Source organism: Acartia tonsa, chromosome 12, assembly GCF_053477335.1.
Source record: "Acartia tonsa isolate MP-2025a chromosome 12, ASM5347733v1, whole genome shotgun sequence".
Lineage (NCBI taxonomy): Eukaryota > Metazoa > Arthropoda > Copepoda > Calanoida > Acartiidae > Acartia > Acartia tonsa.
Window position 1 is genome coordinate 22,006,348 of NC_137271.1, and position 21,421 is coordinate 22,027,768.

The following is a 21,421-nucleotide window of genomic DNA, read 5'->3' on the forward strand; positions in this document are numbered from 1 at the left end:
GTTGAAAAATCGCCATGTTTTAAATGGACATACAGTTTTCTGATAATGGTTACAGAGTTAATAAATTTTCTAAATTGTACCCAACTGTTACATGAATCATCATTCCAAGTTTGAAATCGATAGGACAATTCTAAACTAACAAAGAAGAGCTATCCTGAATGAACAAACAGCCCTTATTATATCTTCGCTTTTAAAAATGTTTGTTGTTGTAAAGGAATTTGAAGAAATTCTGTCTACAACCCCCAGTCAGGGTTTAGTAGAAACTACAAAGTTTCTTCTTTTTGACCAACAGGCGGTAGATTTAATTGGTGAGTATTTTTAAAATTTTCTTCTTATTCAGTGCATTGTTAGTCCCCAAAGTCTTTAAAAGTGGCCAAAATAAGAATAGTTGCATTATGTGCACTAGTCCCCAAAGTCTTGAAAATTAGCCAAAAGAAGAAAAGTTGCATTATGTGCACTAGTCCCCAAAGTCCTCAAAATTAGCCAAAAGAAGAAAAGTTGCAGTAGTTCCAGTACCTTATATCCAATATATTGCCCCATCCCTATATCCCTCTCATGGTTTAGTAGAAACTACAAAGTTTCTTCTCATTGATCACCAGCAGGCCGTGGATTTAATTGGTCAGTATTACGAGAATCTTCTCAGGGAGAGAAGGAACATTGGACTGTAAATTTCAAGTATTCGTTTGTTTAAAAACTTTTATTGTGATTCATTTGTTCCAAACTAATAGTGTTAAAATTTTTTAAATACAGAAAGGGTTAATTAGTTTATTACCATCGGGGTTGTATATGATAATATCATTCTATTTCTTACCGCTTAAGATTCTTGATCTAAAATTTCATTATTGAGTATACTAAAGTTAATTAATAGATCACAACAAACAAAATTGAAGAAAACATACTTAGAAGTTGAAACGTTTGGACACTCAACTTAATGAACAACCCAATCAAAATTCAATAAGTCCCTAAAGTTGTTAAGCCAACAAATAAGAAAACGTTACTATAAAACTTTGAGCACTAGAGTTTAAAAACATCCCAATGTCCCCTCCCGCCCTGCCTTTTATAGTATTTGATAATCAAATTTTTAAATAATTTAGTAAAATTTGGATAATTATTTCCAGTATGGCTTCGAAACCCATAATATCCGCTGGATTAGAAACAGTTCTGAGCCATACTGAAAAAAATCATGAATAGCATCGTATTGCAGACAATTTTCTACAATATTTCTGTCTTTGAGGGCTAGCAAAACTGTTTTTTAATCTTTCATTTTAGTATCCGCGGAAAGGTGTATGTAATACGATGCGATAAATAACTATTATAATTATGCATATAAATTTTAGATTCTACACTCAGACTTGGTCTAACAGAAGATAAGGATGAGGAGGAAACCGAACCAACGTCCTCATTGACTGAACTCACAGAGAACCCAGTTCTCTTCAACTTTGACAGCACTCAGAGGATTGACTTCAGGCAGGCAGTCATATAAGATCTATGTAACATCATGACTTAACTTTCATAACATTTGAGATACAATTACATAACCCTGTTTATTAAGAGCAAGTTTTCTACTTTTAAGGGTATAAATATATAATAAGGTATAAACAACAAGCGAAATAAATCTAAAACAATATTTGGGGGATAAAAAATTCAGCTGAATTAACCAAATATTTTTTTCTCGGATTAATTCAGTGTTGGTTACAGCTGCGTCCATCCTTTGGTACATCCTAAACGGATATGTAAAACGTCATAAGCAAACCATCCATATATCTAATAAGTCCCTATAGGTTATAAGTATTTTTGGCTTAGATCTATACAGAATTTTATCATTAATTTTAAATATTAAATGGATTGTTAGTATATATTTGGTGATGTTCGTTTTTCTGACTTTCTGAATTTGATTAGCTTAAATTTTATGAATGTAGTCATCCTCGTTATTTCTATTTTTATTGTTTAACCTAACCTACAATAATTTAAAGACTAAAAACCCCTTATTTTACAGCAAAATCGGGGGGACGGGAGTAACGTTCTGTGCTAGCCATTTTTAAAAAAATCATAATTATTTGTTGTAAAAGTTGATAATTATTATTAATGACAACATATTTGATAATGAATTTGATGGTAATGAACTTGTAAATGTTGATTTTACCCACGACAACGCATTATCACAATTGGTGTTCTCACAAAAAGAAGGATGACAACATCCATTAATAGCGAAGCACAAAAAAATCTTAAATAGCAACCGAATGGTGGATGGATGGACAGACAAGTGAAAAAGGATCAATTATAAGGTTTGTTTTGCTCTAGCAAAAATTTCCATAAAATGATGTCTGCTTTATTCACTGAAATACAAATAAGCTTTTCAGTAGCGCAGTAAATCTATGAGGCTAGTAAAAGTGGCTGACTCGGATTATGACGTCAACAAATTAACCAATGAGAGGCCACTATAAATTTTACCATTGGTCAATTACAGTGTATACTGGCCTCTCATTGGTTAATTTGTTTTTAACGTCATAATCTCCCAATCATAGACTTTTGCACGAAAACTAGATTTACTTTAACCCATTAGTGCCGAACCGGGCATCAAAACCCGGTTCCGAAAAATGGGAAAAAAACCGGTTTCCGGCTTAATAATTGCATCATTCTCAGAATGAATCCCCCCTCTACTACCCTGACTTTCATTTCCCCCTGGAGCAGGCAGTTTAGCTTACTTCCGTTTGCTGGTATAGCTCAACAAAATTTGAAAATCATGAAAATTCAAAATACCCCTTCTAACTTTTTTGTTTTTATAGTAAAGTCGCTGATTTTTTTTGTGAAATCTAATGTTTATTGACAAGTACATCTATTTGTGAATTCGTTTTATTCAAATTATAATTTTGTATATGATTTTTTTATCGTTTTTTTACGCCCTTTTATGACCCGGTTCGGCTTGGCCATAAATACCCGAAAATTATAAAACCCGGCTCGGTTTCGGTTTTTATTACCCGGTTTTAACTTTTCAACCAATAAAAATAACAGTTTACGTCATTAGTAAGGGTTTGAGCCACCCTACTAACCCTAGTAATCTCTATAGGTGTCACCCAATAGTTTTATGCTCGTTTTCTGATATGTAACACCCAAATTTTATATGTTCTTTTTTTGTAGTGTGTGTCTTTTAAAACTTCGAGCAACGGGTTTTTTTACCCGAAAACGGCGGCACCTATAGCCGAAACACTAAATTTGAAATAAATCGCTTCGTATTATACTTGTAGCTCTTTAGATTACATGAGGTTGTGTAGTTTTCAATTACGGATGGTATCAAAGTTCTAAAAAGTGTTCATCTCACTTTTGGCGTTCAAAAATTACATTTTTCGATTTTTGGTCAAAATAACCGGGTTTATACAGGTCAACCGGGTTTTAAAACTGGGGGAAAGCACCAAAAACGGGTGTTAATACCTGGTTGGTATTTATGGCCAAGCCGAACCGGGTTTTTTTGCAACTTTCCTGTGCACGCCACTAGAGCAAAACAAAAAAATACGAATTCCGTTTTGACCATTATAAAGCTTCCCTGAAACTTACAGCTCGATTGGCCCATAAAAGTGGCGCTCGGCACTAATGGGTTAAGTCAGACGAATGGTTTACGGACCCAACATGTATTTATTATAAATAAATAACATTTTTTAAGTTGCAGGGATCTAAATGGATAAGACAATAGGCGAAATATTGTTATCATGTGCCAATGATTATCGGAATAATTGCTTCAGAAGTTTGGACAATAATAGTTCTGAACTAAGCAATCAAGGACCTAAAGTTTTTTTGGGGGTGGGCATAAGCTTTTTTGACTGTGCTATTTATATTTTGACTACCTACGCTTTTCAATAAAGCTTTGAATTTATGAAGCCATATATTTGCTACAGCTAAATTTAAATATTGCTAGTATTGTACGCACACACTAAAGAATTCATACAAAATCAAAGCCTTGGACTACATCATACTCTCATCATAGACTAAACATAATTTGTAGATTTTAATTTCTTTAGTAAATTTATAATTATGCTTGTCGACATTTTGAACATCAGATCTATAGTATAGATGTATATACGGATAACTACCTGCCTCCCATTTCCAAGGTCATTTTTCGTCTGCTAGCAACTTGTTTTCTTCTACTTGGCTGTTTTAATATTCCCGACACTATTGGTTGATTTTCAAAGACCCTATTGAGAGTCGGAACAAGGTTCTTGGGTGGAGAAGTTAAAGTTATTTAAGACCATCTCCCTCTAGTGTTTTACTGTATTGTTGACGTTTTGTACAGTTATTTCCAATTTTTGCTCAGACAGCATCATAAAAAAAATATGATTTAAGATTGTAATTTTAATTTTGAAAAAAATCCTCTAAATTTTATTGAAATAATCTGTGACTGCTTTTGTTATTGTAACTGAAGATTACTTTAATGTATGAAACATGATGTTTTACAATTAATCATTTGTTATTCATTCTATGTGACTATAAATATTTCCACACTTATTAGTTTTTATAGTGTGTCTAGAACTCTACATTTTCTCCATTGCTTTTGTGTCTAAAATAGATCTTTTACATGATTTAGAAATCTATCCTTATTCTTGATCACAGATAATTGTGAGAGAAACACGGAAGTTACAAATTGTGAATTTAAAATCTGTCTTTAAAGTTTTTAAATAAAATAATATCACAGTTAATTTGCAAATTTTTTTTCACTTTTATTGCTTTGTAATCTGTGCTGAAAAATCACTTTAGACTCCAAAATATAATGTTTGTAAGAAAATCTTCCTTCTTTCTACACATTGACGCACTGTCAAAACCTTTTAATTTTAAACAATTTTTTTACGAGAAAAAAAACGTATTGACATAAACTGACAATTTTTTTGTAGAGTATTTTTTTAGCTGACATATAGGACATTCTATGTTGCTTACTTTAATGTACTGACTGGGAAACATACATATCTTAGTTTAGAATAGCTTCTAGTAAATTGATTTTTAAGAGTGCAAGGATATAAATTTTCAACATGACACTTTTTAATGCACCTTTAAGGTTCATCAACTTTAATATTTTAGAGGAAAGCTTCTCTATATTTATTTCTTTATTTCCTTGTTTCATTTCATAGCAATAATGAAAAATAAATAAAAAAAAAGCTTTGGCGTAATATTTATAACCAAAACCTATTTAACACTTCTAAATGTTTTGTTTTAGCTGCATTTTAACCTTGTCTATAATGTTTTTTAGTCTTGAACATTGTGAGAAATTATGTTGATTGATGTGCTATTCAATAATTTTACATAAATCAACATTTATAAAATCTCTACTAGAAATTATAACATTGATTGCATTTTAAGAATCAATATAATATTTGAAATAATAAATCATAATGTAAAAGTAATATAATGTCTATTTATCTGTTAGTACAGAAGGATCTCGCTAACCGCTGAACCGATAAGGTTCTCCTTTATAATATACTTTTTCATAGTTCCTGTGAGGTTTCATATTTTTTGTGTGGAAAGAGGGGGGGGGGGCCACAAACCTCCCAAGAGAAATCGTCCCTATAAAAATGAAATTATATGGAGACTTTACCCCCAACCCATATCAAATGTTTCTAAAGACCTAGGAGATTATCTCGCTTGCTATTCAAGGTAAACAGCGGATTTTTGTAAAGATTTTCTATACCAATTAGAATACAGAAGTTCAATATCTGTTTGTCAATCAGTCATGCTAACAAAAACATACATTTTAAAACATATAAAGAACATATGTTTAAGATTGCGTGATTTTTTTATATTTATTTAATTTTTGTTTTATGGCCACTGAACATCTTTTCTTTATATCACCTTGTCCTTCTTTTTTTGAGCTTCGCTACTTATGTATGTTGTCATCCTTGTTGTAAAATATATCATGTATGACTGTATATAAAGGAACCCCAAATCATTTGACCTTGTGAAAGAAACCAAAACTGAACAACCCCATGAATTAGCTTCGTTCAGGTAATCACTTTTGCTGTATGTCTTCGAAACCGATCAATGTCCGCTGGATTAGAACCAGTTCTAAGCCACACTGAAAATCATATATTGTATTGTATTTTAGTCAGTTTCTACGAATATTTAAATAAAAACAATCATTTTGATACCGTTTTTTTTTTAGCCAGAGCCTTCTTGGAGGTCTTCAAACGTTTATTTATTACTATTAAAAAGGGGCATAATTTAAACGTCCTAGCTTTTTTATTTTAAGGGGGTAAAATGAGGGTTTCATAGGTACTCTTATGAATTTTTAAAATTTTTAGGGGTTTAAAAGGTTGAGTGGGGAAAACAACCTTGGAGGTCTGTGTGTCCGGGCTTAATTTTTCTTACATAAAATTAAACTTTCTCTTCATTTTTAGTGACATCCTTCCGCCAGAGTTGATAACCAAACCAACCACAATCAAGAATAGATTTAATTCTTTTCAGGTTAGCTCTAGTAATAAACGTCTGTTTTTTTTTATTGTGATCTTAAGGTATAAGACAATAGACGAATAATTGATTTACATTCCAAATAATGATAGAAAATAACCTCTTCTTTGTATTTCTATTATTTTTTATATTAACTAACAAATCAAAATTAAAACGAGTATGACAACATTCATGAAAGCGAAGCACTGAAACGGTAGGACAAACGGACATTGCCACTTGTATAGTGTAAGAACTGAATAATCATAATATAAATGTATAAGAGTCAAAGCAAAATTGTAAGTAAATTTGTTGAAAAACTGCTTGATACAGGATAATGTTTATGGACATACTTAAATTTTGAGAACTTGATTATAGAGATAGAGTTGCTTTGCTTATAGCATTATACTTTGTTGTCCCAGGAATCAATATACCAAAATTCAGATCAATCGGATGATTAGATCACATAAAAATTTGTTCTTAAAAAAGTAAAAAATCAACATGTTTAAGAGGGACGTACGGACATTTTGGTAATGATTATAGAGCTGCTACGCTTTCTAAATCGTACCTAACTACTATAAGAAATCACCATGCAAAATTTGAAATCGATTGGACAATTCTAACATGCCTAAATTAACGAAAATATCTATCTCTCTGTGACGGACGGACGGACGGACGTACGGACCGACCCAAATTATAGAAAAGCCTCGCTTTTAATTTTAAAATATTAAATTAGAATAATTTAAACTCGGAGCGGAGACCCTGTCCTGATTTTGGGTCTCTAAAATCAGCTATTATCGTCGGAAATATAAACACAACCGAGTCCCTACAAAAGAACAGAAAGCAATTTGCTAGCAGACAAAAAGAGTGTCCACTATAGTTATGCCAGGTGGTTGGCTGTATTATACATCTATACTTGTACATTTATTGTATGATATTTCAGGATCTAATAGAAAAGCAAACATTTGCAAAGAAGCCAACAAATAAGAAATCTGACAAACCAGAAGTGTCGTTTGAAACAAGGAAGAAACTTATCAAAGAAGCCATAGGTAAAAAAATTGTAAGAGTGGATATAAAAGACCAAGGGTGGAGTAAACTTTGAAACCCCTCATTTAACCCTAAAAAAAGGCCTAGACGTCCGTGGGAAGGTTGTTGTTGGTAACCTGAATAAATTCTTATTCTTTTCTCAAAACTTTTAAATTGTGGAAAGATCGCTCCAGCCGTTTGCAAGATCTTAGCTTACATACAGAGGCATCGATCAAAGAGTTGAAAATTAGCTAAAACCGTCCAAAAAACCTAAAAATAAATCATTCTGAAATCACACCAGGACATATGCGAAGCTTACCTAAAATATAGAATTTTATCGTTTCAGTAGTTATCAATATATTAACCTACAAACAAACAAACAAAAATCTACTTTTTAAAGTAGGACTAGTTGACTCGCCCCTTGAAGGGCGAAGGGAGTCAGGATTCATAAATCTCCCCTGAAAAGTACAATTAATCGCTTTTAAAGATCTTCAGCTTCAGACAAAAAAAAATTATTACTTTGAAGATTTGTTATGAATTTTCCAACAACTTTCATTGTCTTTTAGCTAGTGTTTTTTTTCTCCAATCTTTTTTCACTTACAGTTTTTTCATATAAAATGTTATCAAATTTTGAATGCTGTATAATAAAGTGACAACATGTTTTTCTGTTTGTCTGAATGTACCGAAGGATCTCGCTAACCGCTGGACCGGTATGCTTCTTCTTTAGATTTTCAGGGTAGATTCTCATAGGTCCTATACCATTGAGCCTAGCCGCTAGTATTACATAAAGTAGTAAGGTTCTTTTGTCTGTTTTTGATCAATACTGAACTGATTGAGTTCTCAATTTTATGAAAGCTTCGCACAGGTCCTAGAATCTTTAATAGAATATTTAAGTCTTTAGTTTGGTTTTAGGCTATTTACCTATTTGCTTTCACTTCCTCTTTTATGCAGAGCTCATAGATGCAAGGATCGCAGCCGCTAGTACTTCTTAAAGATCTAATCATCCTCATTTTAGAACGTATCAAGCAAAAACGGCTGGAAGAACAGACGACAAAAAGCAGCATAAAAAATAATAGAGATCCATTTGATGAACTATCCAAAACTGTTGAATCTGATTTTGGTCAACTTTTAGGTAAAAACTTTTTTCCAGCATGGCTTTGAAACCGATTTATATCCGTTGGATTAGAACCGCTACACTTTAAAATCATGTTTAACATCGTATTACAAACAATTTTACACGAATATTAAACTAAAAATCAAAACTAGTTTTGTTGGGCCGTGCGTACGGCCCCTCGTTGTTAACAAAACTGGTTTAAATTTTTTTAAAATACTTTAATATCCGTGGAAAGATGTCTATAATACGATGCGATGAAAAACTATTCCCTATTTAAAAGAAAAGAAATGCTTTGAATTTCCAAATATCCATTTGTATGTCTAAAAGAAGCTTATGTTGGAAGAGAGGTAATTTTGTATTTAAAACACTTAATGAAAAAAAAACAAAAGCATTAATTTGTTTTAATTTTGCCACATTTGGATTTGTTATCCTAGTTTTAGAATATAATTTAGAATAGAATTATTTTGTGTCTAGATTTTACTTTAGGTCAGATTAAGTTTTTTTTATTACAAGGCAGCCCCGCAGGGTTACGTCACATTAATTAGGTATAGATCCTACACGAAGGGCAGAGGCATAAAAAGAAAAATAACTACCCCTTATTTTCAATTTACTAAAATTGCTTGTCAGTTTTTTGAGAAAAGCATCCAAAATTTTATTTGATTGTAAAATAAATATATAAGTGTAGAATTGATGTATTCCCCAAACAACTAACTTTCCCAAGTGTTGGAACCTTTTTTCGTCTGCTAGTAAATTGCTTTCTGCTCTTTTGTAGCAACTTGGCTGTGTTAATATCTACACTAAGAGATATAAGTTTTCCGGAATTGTATTGTAGGGAGTAGATTTGAAATCTGCATCAAATTTTAAGGATTTTTTATAAAATTCGTTTTTTGTAAAATTCTTTATCTAAAAGCGAAAATACATTTTAAGTTTATTAATTTTGACCAATAGGATAGATGGATTTTAAACTACCTGCGCTCTAATTGGTTGAATGATGTACGACATCCAATCAGAGCGCAGATTTTTTAAATCCACCAATCACAGATGCCAAAATTAATTAACTTAATTTGTATTTCCGCTTTTAGATAAAGAATTATACAAAAAACGAATTTTATAAAAATTCCTTAAAATTTGATGCAGATTTCAAATCTACTCCCTACATTACAATTCCGGAAAACTTATATCTCTTAATCTACACCGCTATTGGTTGATATTCAAGGACCCTATAAAAGTCAACACAGCTCGTTCTCCCTCCAATCTATTGCTTTAATGATTGTATATAATTTAGAAACTCCTGCAGAAGTGTCTCCTGATGATTATTATTACGAGTATGAATATGAATATGTAGAGGTACCCGCCAAGGACAAGCAACCAGCTAAAGGCAGGAGGACAATCTTTGGTTCATATAAGGGACATTGGGCTGTTTACACTTGTCCCCAAAGTTTTATAACAAACTTATCTTGTTCATTGGAATAACAAGTTTGAGGTCTTTAATTTAATTTTTAATGGTTGATATATTAAGTTGAATGTACTAACGTTTTAACCACTTACTTGGTTTATCATTATTGAGTTTGTACACTAATCTATCGGCCATTGTCTTATCCCTGTAGAATGTAGATCCGTGTTACTAGTTACAATGTACGTAGAGCTACTTTGTTAGTTTGCTAGAGTCTACGCCACTCGAGTCGTCCATTGGCGATTGTTATAAACCTTATTTGGACCTATAAGAATATGACCTGTAAAGGAGAACCATATATGTCCAAACGTTAGCGCGAAAGATTCTTAAGTACAGACAGACTGACATCCTATTACTTTTATAAAACGATTATATAACTTCTTTTTAACAATTTTCAATAGAATGCATTTTTGTTATGGCTAAATGACCAATCAACATATATCATATTTTGGGCATAGGAAGAAAACCTACCACCCCCATATTTTCAATTTAATTCAAAATATGGGGTTTCAGTTCTCGACAAGCACTTTGAGAGAAAGAGAAAGAACCATAAAATTTTATACATGAGAACTAACAATTAATTGAACCAAGATTATAATTTTCAGATAATTTTGAACACTTACTAACAGCACCTTTGGGTAGAAATCCACCCAAAAAGGACGATTCCCATTCCAACCAAAAGGCTCCCGAAGACAGCAGAAATAAGCCATTATTTTTCGAGGATTATTTCCTCGAAACACCACCACTCAAGAAGAAAAGTCCGACAAAGTCCACCAATTTCGGGGGTCATGGGGACGTGCCAGCTAGGCACAAGCCCCCGAAAAGTATGGATTTTGGGGGTCTTATCACCCCGGCAAGACACAAGCCACCCACCAAAAATAAGGATTTTGACATGGATGTTCCACTGAAGTCAAAACCACCCAAACTAGATGATGCCTCCTTGATACTTGGACTTCCATTTGGTAAGTTTAAAAACAAGAATAATTGTCACCTTAGGCATCGCAGCATTATATATGTAATTCTAACAGGGGGTAAGGCTGTAATGCAATGGACGTTAAAATAATATCCCTACAAAAGTAAAAAAATATAAGAAGTCCAATTTTTTTTTATTAAGAATTAAAATTTTAAAAAATCAGTAAATCAAAAGGATTTTCCCAGTATGGCTTCGAAACTGATTAATATCATCTAGATTTGAACTGGATTTCGGCCATGCTGAAAAATCATTTATAACATTGTATTACATTCAATTTTCAACGATTTGATACTAGATTCGTTGGCCCGGGCCTTCTGCCCCTCGAGGTTTTAACCTTTAATATAGTGCGATAAATAACTATTAAAAACTATTTCAGCCCCCAACTTACAGACCACTTTGCAAAAACTGTTAGAACTTAGCAGGAAGGAAAAAGAAGGTAAAATTTGTTTGAAATTAATTACAACGAAATGTTTTTTTTTACATATTAATTGGTATCTACCCATCAAGTTTTATGTTCTGTCTTTTATTCTTTCACTTCGGGGACTTTCTCTCCAGGAAGGGATGAGACATTGGGCTGTTTATAACGGAGTGGGGACAAAACACCTAATTTAAAAATGCCTAACTAAAAATGCCTAACTAAAAACACCTAAGTTTAAAAATACCTAATGTTAAAAACACCTACGTTAAAAACACCTAATTTATAAATGCCTAATTTATAAATGCCTAATTTAAAAACGCCTAACTAAAAATGCCTAACTAAAAATACCTAATTTTTAAAATGTCTAATTTTAAAAACGCCTAATTTAAAAATACCTAATTCTAAACTATCTAAACGCCTAATTTAACAATGCCTAATTCTAAAATATCTATTTTTTTCACTAAAATACTTAAAATTTTGATAACATTTATTCAATTGGCTGAAGGATCTCGCTAGTCATTGAACCAATATGGTTCATCTTTAAAATGAAGCTTCCCGTAGTTCATGGTTTATAACGCTTTTGGGGAGGTTACCAACACCTTCCAATGAGAAATCGCCCTTTCAAAAAATCCCCCCCTCCCCCAATTTGTTATATTTCTTTAATCTTTCTTTATAAAACTAGAACTAAAATGGGGGATGGTCAAGTCAACTATCACCCCCCAAGAAAGCGACGCTATGGCTACTTAGGTTAGGGAAGAAACCAATAAAAATTAAAATTCAGTTTCTTTGTCCTTCAACCTTTGAACCCACCTAAGGTTTTTGGTTTTTTTTTCAAAAAAAGCAAAAATTGTTTTAAAAATCAGTTTATTTTTCATTATTTATATAAAAAAATATGTTTTCATTGACCCCTTGCATGTATTTAACAAAGGAATTACTTAATTATGTCCTAGCCTGTTTCTAAATATTAAAAGAATGGACCTAATTGGTATCATGGCACAGTGGTTTTCTTTTTATTTTTAGAGTAGCTATTAATATGTTAGGTTAGGTTAGTTAAGAGGTAATGTTTAAGAGAAAAGCTACTGTAAAAGTACTATGAATCTCGCTGCGCCATAGAAAGACTCGTCTATCATATATTACACTAGTGGCTTCGCCCCTCGCACAATGGGCTTTACCCCAATAGGCAATTAAAAAAAATTGCAACCTTTTCAATTAACTGCCTTAAACAAAGTTGAGGGATTTTTTTTGTTTTTTTTTGGGGGAGGTTGGGGGTCGGTGTCCTTCCCCTTAAGAAAATAGCTTAAAACCACCACAGGACCATTATATATATTCCCTGAAGAGTAGAATCCAATCAGTTCAGTGCTTACTGAGATCTTAAGGGACAAGAATCAAGCTACTTTGTATTATAGATAATTAAATATATAAAATATATTATTCTAGCTTTTACAGTAAAAAACCCCAAAACCCCCTAAATACCCCCAAAACCCGGGTAAATTCCTATTACCCACGGCCCTGGGTTTTTTTTTTAAAAATACGGGTTTTGCAGAACCCTGCTCATGTGAGGTGCCACAAACTAATCATAAAATTTTTATTTTAAAGCGAGGATTTTCTATAATTAGGTGCGGTTCGTCCGTACGCCCGTCCAGTTTTCTATTTCAAACTATATTTTGAAATTTTGGAGGGGGTCGTAATCCCCTCCCCCCCCCCCCCCCCCGAATTCCCCTCCGCACTGCAATTGCTCGTAGAGGACTCTAGGGGGCGTAGCCGCCGGTTTAATATATTCAACAACAGTTTTAAGATATGCTTAAAATTAGATTTTTTTTAAATTAGGTATTTTAAAATTAGGTATTTTTAAACTTAGGTATTTATAGTTAGGTGTTTATAAAATTAGGCATTTTTAAAATTAGGTGTTTTGTCACATTAGGCATTTTTAAAATTAGGTATTTTTAAATTAGACATTTTTAAATTAGGTATTTATAAATTAGGTGTTTTGTCACATTAGACATTTATAAAATTAGGCATTTTTAAATTAGGTATTTTTAAATTAGGTGTTTTGTCCCCACTCCTAACTAGTCCCCAAACAAAAATGTTTATTTTTTGGGGACTTTTATTGAACTTTGATTGGTTGTTTCATTAAGTTAGGTATCAAAACATTTATTTCACTCATTGTAATCTACAGAAGGGGTAATTTTGTGTGTCATCATTTATTTGCCATTGTCTTATCCCTTTAGTTCGATTCTTTCTTTCTCTTAAATTATTTTTTATGTATCATTTGATTTTTATATGCTTTAAACTGGATTAAGTAGTTTCTTTAATTATTTATTTGTAATTTTTTTTTTTTAATCAATAGCTTTAAGTTATTAATTACTTGATATTTTAATATTATAAGATTAGATAACTGCTTAACCGATTTAGTTATCCATTTAAGGGAAGCTTAATATAGGTCCAGAAATAGTTTTAGGCTATTTTACTTTACTTCCCTATCCCTTTGATTAAATTGAGACTCCTGCTTACTAGGGGCGCAGCCGATAGTATTTTAATTTTACTGAAATATTTTGTTAGAAACAACGACTGAATATGAAATAGAAACTTTACCTGGATTTACTGAAGATGATATCAATACTAAAGTTGGAAATTTAGAAATTGTACCTCTACATCCAAATGATCCATTAGGTATTAGATAGATAGTAAAAAAGATAGTCAGAGAGGTAGACAATAAGACAGACTGACATATTGACAGACAGACAGTCGGACTGTCGGACTGTCAGACTGTCAGACTGTTAGATAGATTAAATATATATAATTTAGGCAAAAATGTTCAAAAAGTAACACAATTAGACAGACAGACAGAAAGGCAAACAGACAGGCATAAGAAACAAAAGTAACACAATCAGACAATTTTAACGATGAGAGATAGACAGACAAACAGACAGACAAATAAACAGGCGGATGGATAAATAGATAGAAATAAACGTATAGAGAGACGGACAGACAAACAGATTGATAGACAAAATAAAAATATAATGAACCATAATAAAAAATGTATTATTAGGCAAAAATGTTCCTCAAGAATCCCAATCAGACAATTTTAACGGCGATGCTCCCAGTGAACATCAAAACCCATTTCTAAACAGCCTTCCTGGAGGACAAGACATGTTCAGTGGTGACATACCCTTCCGCTCAAAATCCCCTGGTGGCCATGATAATTTTGAGGGACGTGCTCCTGCCCCACATAAGACCCCTGCGGGAGATGATAGATACGAGGGCGAAGTGCCTGGCAAAAATAATGTCCCTAAAAAGGATAATTTTAACGGAGATTTGCCTGGAAGATATAGTACTCCCAAAAAGGATGATTTTAAAGGTGACCTTCCAAATCATAGAAAAACTCCTGGAAAGAATGACAACTTTGAGGGAGACATTCCTAATAGGAACAGTGCTCCTAAAAAGGACGACTTTACTGGAGACCTTCCTAATCACAATAAATCTCCTGCTAAAGATGATTTCAAAGGCAATGTTCCCCATAAACACAACAGCCCAAAGAAAGACAATTTTGAAGGTGACCTTCCCAACAAAAATAAATCCCCCAAAAGTGATGATTTCAACGGTGATTTACCCAATGAGAATAAACCTCCTAAAGGTGATCATTTCAACGGTGATTTGCCCAACATGCATAAATCCCCAAATGAGGATAATTTTCAAGGGGTAGCGCCCCGCAGATCTCAATCTCCAGAAAGTGATAATTTCCAGGGAGATGTACCCTCCCAAAATAATAATCCTAAACATGATGATTTTAATGGCGATCTTCCAAACGAAAATAAATCCCCTGTTAAAGACATATTTCAGGGAGACCTACCTCCACAAAATAATCCCCCAAAACAGGATGATTTTGAAAGTGAACTTCCCTCCAATATAGATCTTGATATGACTATGTTTGAAGGTGACTTGCCCATGAGCAACAATCCTCCAATGACAGATAACTTTGAGGGAGACGTGCCAACTGCCGAACCAGTCAATGATGACTTTGAAATTCCATTGCCCACAGCAAAGCCTGTTAGTACACCTGACAACAAGTTTATGGACACTCTTCCTATGCAAGGAAAACAGCCTACTGACAATGATAACTTTGAAGGCATGGTGCCTAAAAGAAATGGTATTAAAAATGACAATTTTCAAGGAATTGTTCCCTCTATGAACAAAGACAACCTGCCAAGATTGGGTAAAAGTCAACTATTCAATGCAATAGTTCCCCCATTGAAAAATGATTTTGAAGCAACTACCAAAAATCTGGATCCTTTAAATGAAGACTTACCCAAGTTTGTTGAAGCAACTGAAAATGAAAACCTGTTCCACATTCCTGAATTACTCTTAACTGAGAAACCAATTGTTATAGGAATAGACCTTTATAAAAAAAATTACATAACCTAATTTAGTTTGTGGAGTTTTTTTCAATAGTATAAAAAAATCCAGGAAACTTAGAAATAAAGACATAAATACGCAATCTATAAGGTTTGAAAAATAATCATAATTGAATTGAGGTTTAAGCTAGTTATCAGGGAGTGAGGGGATAATGGGCTGATTATTATACTCGTCTCCAAAGTTTTATAATAACGTTTTCTTATTCGTTGGCTTTACAACTTTGGGGAATTTGGTAAATTTTGATTTGTTTGATCATTAAGTTTAATGTTCAAACACTTCAACCACTAATTTAAATCTTCTGTAAATCAATATAAATAAATTTGTGTGTCATCATTTGGGTTGTATATAAATTATTCTGCCATTGTCTTATCCCTTGAGATCCCTGGCTAGTTATTATAAAGGTCTATTTAATTTTAAAGGATTTCCAAATGACCGTCAGAATCCTTTCCTCCAGTTATTACAACCTAACGACAAAGACAGTAGAGATAGAATCAACTTTAAACCTCCTTCCTACAGACAAGACCCACTTTTTAGACAGGTAAGATATATTTTTATTCATTAACAGAGATGACAAAATCGCAACCTGTCATTTGTATGTCCGTATGTCTGTCTGTCTATCTATCAAATTGGCAAAAAATCTATCTTTAACTATAACAGTGCTAGTAGAATGTTTTTTTTTTAAATAAGTTTTTCTATAATTAAAATTGGACCTTTCGTACGTCCGTGACGGATAGCTTTTTTTCGTTAATCTAGGCATGTTAAAAATGTCCTTTCGATTTCAAACTTTGCATGGTGATTCCTTTAGTAGTTAGGTACGATTTAGAAAGCGTAGCAACTCTATAATCATTACCATAATTTCCGTACGCCCATTTTAAACATGTTAATTTTTTTACTTTTTAACATCAAATTTTTATGTAATCAAATTATCCGATTGAACTAATTTTTGGTACATTGATTCCTGGGACAACAAAGTTAAAAGTGAAGCAACTCTATCTCTATAATCAAGCCTTAAAATTTAAGCATGTTGTCCATAAACATTTTCCTGTATTAAGCAGTTTATCAACAAATTTACTTACAATTTTGTATTGACTCTTATACATTTATATCCTGATTATTCAGTTCTGACACTATACAAGTGTTAATATCCGTTTGTCATATCGGTTCAATGCTTCGCTTTTATGGATGTTGTCATCCTTGTTTTGTTTAGTTTTTATTAATATTGAAGTGATTTTAGAGAGCATTATAATTTCTGTATGTTTAAGGTTTGAATGGCTTTACATGAAAGAACAGTAATTTCATTTTAAAAGCATCAGTTTTCATGAAAACTATTATTGCCTTTGAATAACTTTTCCTAATTCAATAAAGTCGTGATGAATAAATTAACAAACAATCCCAAATGAAAGAAAAGTCGTTTTTAAAAAAAAAAAATTAATCTTTTTATAGTGCAGTCCCTATAAAAATTACACGATACTGGCCTACCATTGGTCTATAAAAATGTATACTGATAATTTAGTTTGTGTATTGGCCTATCATTGGTCATTTGTATTGTATGACGTCATTTTTTTTTTCTAGATCGCTTCCCGACCTGAAATGTATTCAGCAGATTTTCTGGATCTACCAATGGAGGATAAAATGAAAGTTATCGATACTTTTCAGGTATAGTTTAATTCAGGTATCTAAAGAGATAAGACAATGGCCGATAAATTGATGTATGAAACACAAAATTACCCCTTTTGAAGATTAAAATTAGTGGTTGAAACGTGTTGACACCCAACTTAATAAACCAACCAATCAAAATATAACAAAAGTCCCCGGAGTTGAATAAGAAAACGTTATTATAAAACTATAGAAGCTATTTTAATAACAGCCCAATGTCCCCTCCATCACTGGGTTTGATTACTTTATCACCTAGAGACCTCTAGGGGCACATGAAGGAATGGGAGAAGTCGACTCTCCACTTTCAATTTTAGTTTGAAAAAAAAATATCTCCTGGAAGATTAAAGGTACTCTATCCTAAAATTATTATCAACCTTCTTTTGATCTAAACCCCGAACAAACATATTATGCAAATCTGAATTTTCAAAATAGCAGCTTTATTATACATTTAGGATGATTTTACAATAAATATGAAATGTAGATGCCTCTTTTGGTTATAAAATTCCACTGTTATTTTTTAATTAATCAGCACCAATAAAGCACAAGATCTCAAAAACAGCATTTGGGGGAAATACTGGTGAACAAACAAATTATGCAAATCCAAATCAAAGCAAAAAAAAAGTTTTTTTGGCACTTTTCTCCTCTTTTAAAGATTGATTATGATATAATAATAATTTTTTAAGGGATTTATGCATTAATTATTATGAAATATAGTATAAGGTAGAAATTAATGATTTTTCTAAATAAGAAATGTTTGAAAAAAATAAATTCGATCCCTATCACTTTAGAGGACAGCTGCTGACCCCCAGTCTTATGGATGAACCTAAATACATGTTAAAGATAAAAATTACCCTGAAAATTATACAAAAATGTTTTTTGGTGTGTTGAAAAAATCTATTTTAAAATCTTGATTTTGAGGATGATGACCTTTAAGATGCCCCTATTGGTGGTGATTGTGAGCCAAATGTTATCAAAGTGCATGTCCATAATGACAATTTATATATTAAACTATGATCCAATTTTTGTAGATATAGCATCCTCCAACCCAGCATTATTAAAAAAGAAAAGAATTGCAATTTTATTTACTTCAATTCATAAGGTGAATACTGTAGTTTTTAGAAGATGATTATATTTTTTGTTGGAAGGCTCCATTGGAGGCTGCTATGACTACAAAAAATGGTACATAGGTTAATAGACAAGTTGTTGTAATGGGCATGTACTTAGATAACATTTGGCTCACCATCACCACCAACAGGAGCATCTGAAAGGTCATCATCCTCAAAATCAAGATTTTAAAATGAATTTTTTTAACACATAAAAAAAACATTTTTGTATACTTTTCACGGTAATTTTTATCTTTAACATGTATTTAGGTTCATCCATAAGACTGGGGGTCAGCAGCTGTCCTCTAAAGTGATAGGGATCGAATTTATTTTTTCAAACATTTCTTATTTAGAAAAATTATTAATTTCTACCTTATACTATATTTCATAATAATTAATGCATAAATCCCTTAAAAAAATATTATTTTATCATAATCAATCTTTAAAAGAGGAGAAAAGTGCCAAAAAACCTTTTTTTGCTTTGTTTTGGATTTGCATAATATGCTTGTTCACCAGTATTTCCCCCAAATGCTGTTTTTGAGATCTTGTGCTTTATTGGTGCTGATTAATTAATCAAAAAATAACAGTGGAATTTTGTAACCAAAAGAGGCATCTACATTTCATATTTATTGTAAAATCATCCTAAATGAATAATAAATCTGCTATTTTGAAAATTCAGATTTGCATAATATGTTTGTTTAGGGTTTATAAGAAGCTTTGGATCAGCAGTTATTAGTTAGCGAGAACACAGAGAGACAAACAGACATTCTGTTACTTTTAACTTTTTTTAGTTAGTCCATCTGAGTCATATTTTTGCTTGTAGGGTAATGCACTACTAGTATAGACCCCACATGTATAAGGACCCCAGCAGGGATTGGGTAACTGAAAAATGACTACCTACCCCGGATATTTTCAATTTATTTCAGCATAAACGGAGGTTTTCTGAGCTCAACTAGTCACTTTGTGGGAAACCGCCGAATTGTCAATAATACAATGAATGTACTGTATAAATCTGCCCCAATGGGTGGAGACCCTTTTCGTCTGCTTCAAATTGCTTTTGTCGATGCTCGGCTGTGTTTATATTTCCGATGCTATGAGCTGATTTCAAAGATCCAATACAAAATTGGGACAAAATCCGCCAGGAGGCAGAGTTACACAAAGCTCATGCCTCCTTTATTATTTTATTTTTATGATAATAGAAAATTTTGTTCCAGGAAGAAAATGAACCCGAGGCAGTACAAGTATTCAAATCACTGGACCCTAGTGTTGACCAACATAAATCTTCCAAAATCAGAATTATCGACAGTCGCGATCCATTAAACTTTCCATTAGGTAAGTTATTAGGATACTTTTTAAAACAAGGATGCCCACATCAATAAAAGCAAAGCTTGCCAACAAATCGGACAAACTTTAAATTGACAAAGATAAAGGCTCAAGAGTAGCTTGATTTGTTTTCAATTTGACAAAAATGTTATTAAAAAATGCCTATCATACAAGGTACATAAAACGTAATTATGAAACTGGTTCGCTTAATTTGTCTAATTGTTAAATTAATCATCTTTTTAAAAAAAAAATAATAAGATATAATGTTTACTATTAAACCTCATTGCCATAATTGACAACATTATTCTTAGCTTGCTTATATGAAGCAGCTTATAGTTAGTGCCTATTAAAACAACAACGTCATACAATACAAATAACCACTAATAGGCCAATATGATTTTTAATTGACCTATGTTAAAATGTATACTGGCTTATAAAAGGTCATTTGTATTCTATGACGTCATTTTTTTTATAGGCACTACATATAAGCTGCTTAGCTTATATTACCAGAAAAATTACTGAAAATAATTGTAGGTGGACCTAAGAAGGACAGATTTGTCGTGTTGGGTGGAGGTGGCTTATCAGAGAATGATGGAGGGGACAATGGAGGTGGCTTATCAGGGGATGGTGGAGTTGACAATGTTCCCAGGCAGAGACAAAATCCATTGTTAAGGCTGCTCACCCCAAATCAAAACTCTAGGAATTTGTTTATAGTTTTTTTTTTGACAATTTTATTTTTTTGTTTCCTCTTTATGGATGTTTGTCTTTAAAAGGCATCGGTGTTTTCCCTTAAAGTGCCTGTTAAGCACTGATTGCTATTTGTAATAAATTTAGAATAAGGGGGTTACTTTTTTATGTGTAACCTAAGCTGGGCGAATACCTGCAGGACCACCCAGTTCCCAATATAACCTAACCTAGCCTGACCTGAAGTAAAAAATAATTAAAAGGATTACTGCACATCCCATTATGTGCGATTTAGTGCAAAAATAAGTAAAGGGTAGGACATTTCTGCTCAACAAGACTCTTTGAGTGAAAACGCCTAAGGTTTTGTTGGATTTGCTATTTGAAACTATAATTAAATCTAAAAAATAAACTAAAATAAATAATAGGGATAACTTTTTATCACCACCTAATATAAAGCAGGATCCTCTACTCAAAATGTTAAAGGTATGTTTTGGTCAATAATTTTCAGGTCTCGACAGCCGCGCGTCAGCCGCGTGAAAGTAAAATCGTCAAACTATAAATTTAAAAATCAAGCTGGATATCTAAACCTGTTCTTAAACAAGCAATTCATATTTTTAGAATTTTTTTATGCTTACAAGCGGGTTTTAATTCGTGACAGAGGCGCAGCTGCAAAAACTAGCTTTAGTTTTATGATTTTTATTTTAAGATTCGTGGAAAATTTTCCTTACCAAATAGAATACAGTATTTTTTTAAATGACCCAAAACTGGTTCTTATTCTGGAAAGTAAAATTTTTCTTTTTAGGCTCATCCAGAAAATTATAGAGAAGACTTTTTG

General features: G+C 32.4%; 4 protein-coding genes across 4 annotated transcripts in view; 2 read left to right on the forward strand and 2 right to left on the reverse strand.

Moving 5' to 3' along the window:
* The window catches only part of LOC145334352 (chloride intracellular channel Clic-like), a 426,064-nt gene that overhangs the window by 381,050 nt on the left and 23,593 nt on the right, over positions 1–21,421 (reverse strand). The window lies entirely within an intron of this gene.
* Positions 1–21,421, reverse strand: part of LOC145334353 (putative isocitrate dehydrogenase [NAD] subunit beta, mitochondrial) — a 60,690-nt gene that overhangs the window by 15,675 nt on the left and 23,594 nt on the right. The gene's annotated exons all lie outside the window — the stretch shown is intronic.
* Positions 197–15,829, forward strand: LOC145333244 (uncharacterized). The gene is made up of 11 exons (XM_080178381.1): positions 197–308; positions 1,338–1,467; positions 5,917–5,985; positions 6,378–6,444; positions 7,367–7,472; positions 8,465–8,581; positions 9,849–9,941; positions 10,622–10,978; positions 11,366–11,425; positions 13,967–14,077; positions 14,457–15,829. The coding sequence occupies exons 1-11, from the start codon at positions 197–199 to the stop codon at positions 15,827–15,829; spliced, it is 2,595 nt and encodes an 864-aa protein (XP_080034507.1).
* Positions 16,240–20,896, forward strand: LOC145333246 (uncharacterized). Its single transcript, XM_080178382.1, has 5 exons — positions 16,240–16,358; positions 17,393–17,476; positions 19,794–19,911; positions 20,437–20,615; positions 20,882–20,896. Exons 2-5 carry the CDS (start codon positions 17,411–17,413, stop codon positions 20,894–20,896), a joined length of 378 nt encoding a protein of 125 aa, XP_080034508.1. The 5' UTR covers positions 16,240–16,358; positions 17,393–17,410.

What these genes read in the sequence shown, in the direction of transcription:
- LOC145333244 (XM_080178381.1), top strand. Translation starts at nt 197, where the DNA reads ATGTTTGTTGTTGTAAAGGAATTTGAAGAAATTCTGTCTACAACCCCC. An exon ending in TGATTTTGGTCAACTTTTAG is followed by an intron (nt 8,582 to 9,848) that starts GTAAAAACTTTT and finishes TATATAATTTAG; the next exon opens with AAACTCCTGCAGAAGTGTCT. An exon ending in ACATCCAAATGATCCATTAG is followed by an intron (nt 14,078 to 14,456) that starts GTATTAGATAGA and finishes ATGTATTATTAG; the next exon opens with GCAAAAATGTTCCTCAAGAA.
- LOC145333246 (XM_080178382.1), top strand. Translation starts at nt 17,411, where the DNA reads ATGTATTCAGCAGATTTTCTGGATCTACCAATGGAGGATAAAATGAAA. An exon ending in AAGTTATCGATACTTTTCAG is followed by an intron (nt 17,477 to 19,793) that starts GTATAGTTTAAT and finishes ATTTTGTTCCAG; the next exon opens with GAAGAAAATGAACCCGAGGC. An exon ending in TCCATTAAACTTTCCATTAG is followed by an intron (nt 19,912 to 20,436) that starts GTAAGTTATTAG and finishes AAATAATTGTAG; the next exon opens with GTGGACCTAAGAAGGACAGA.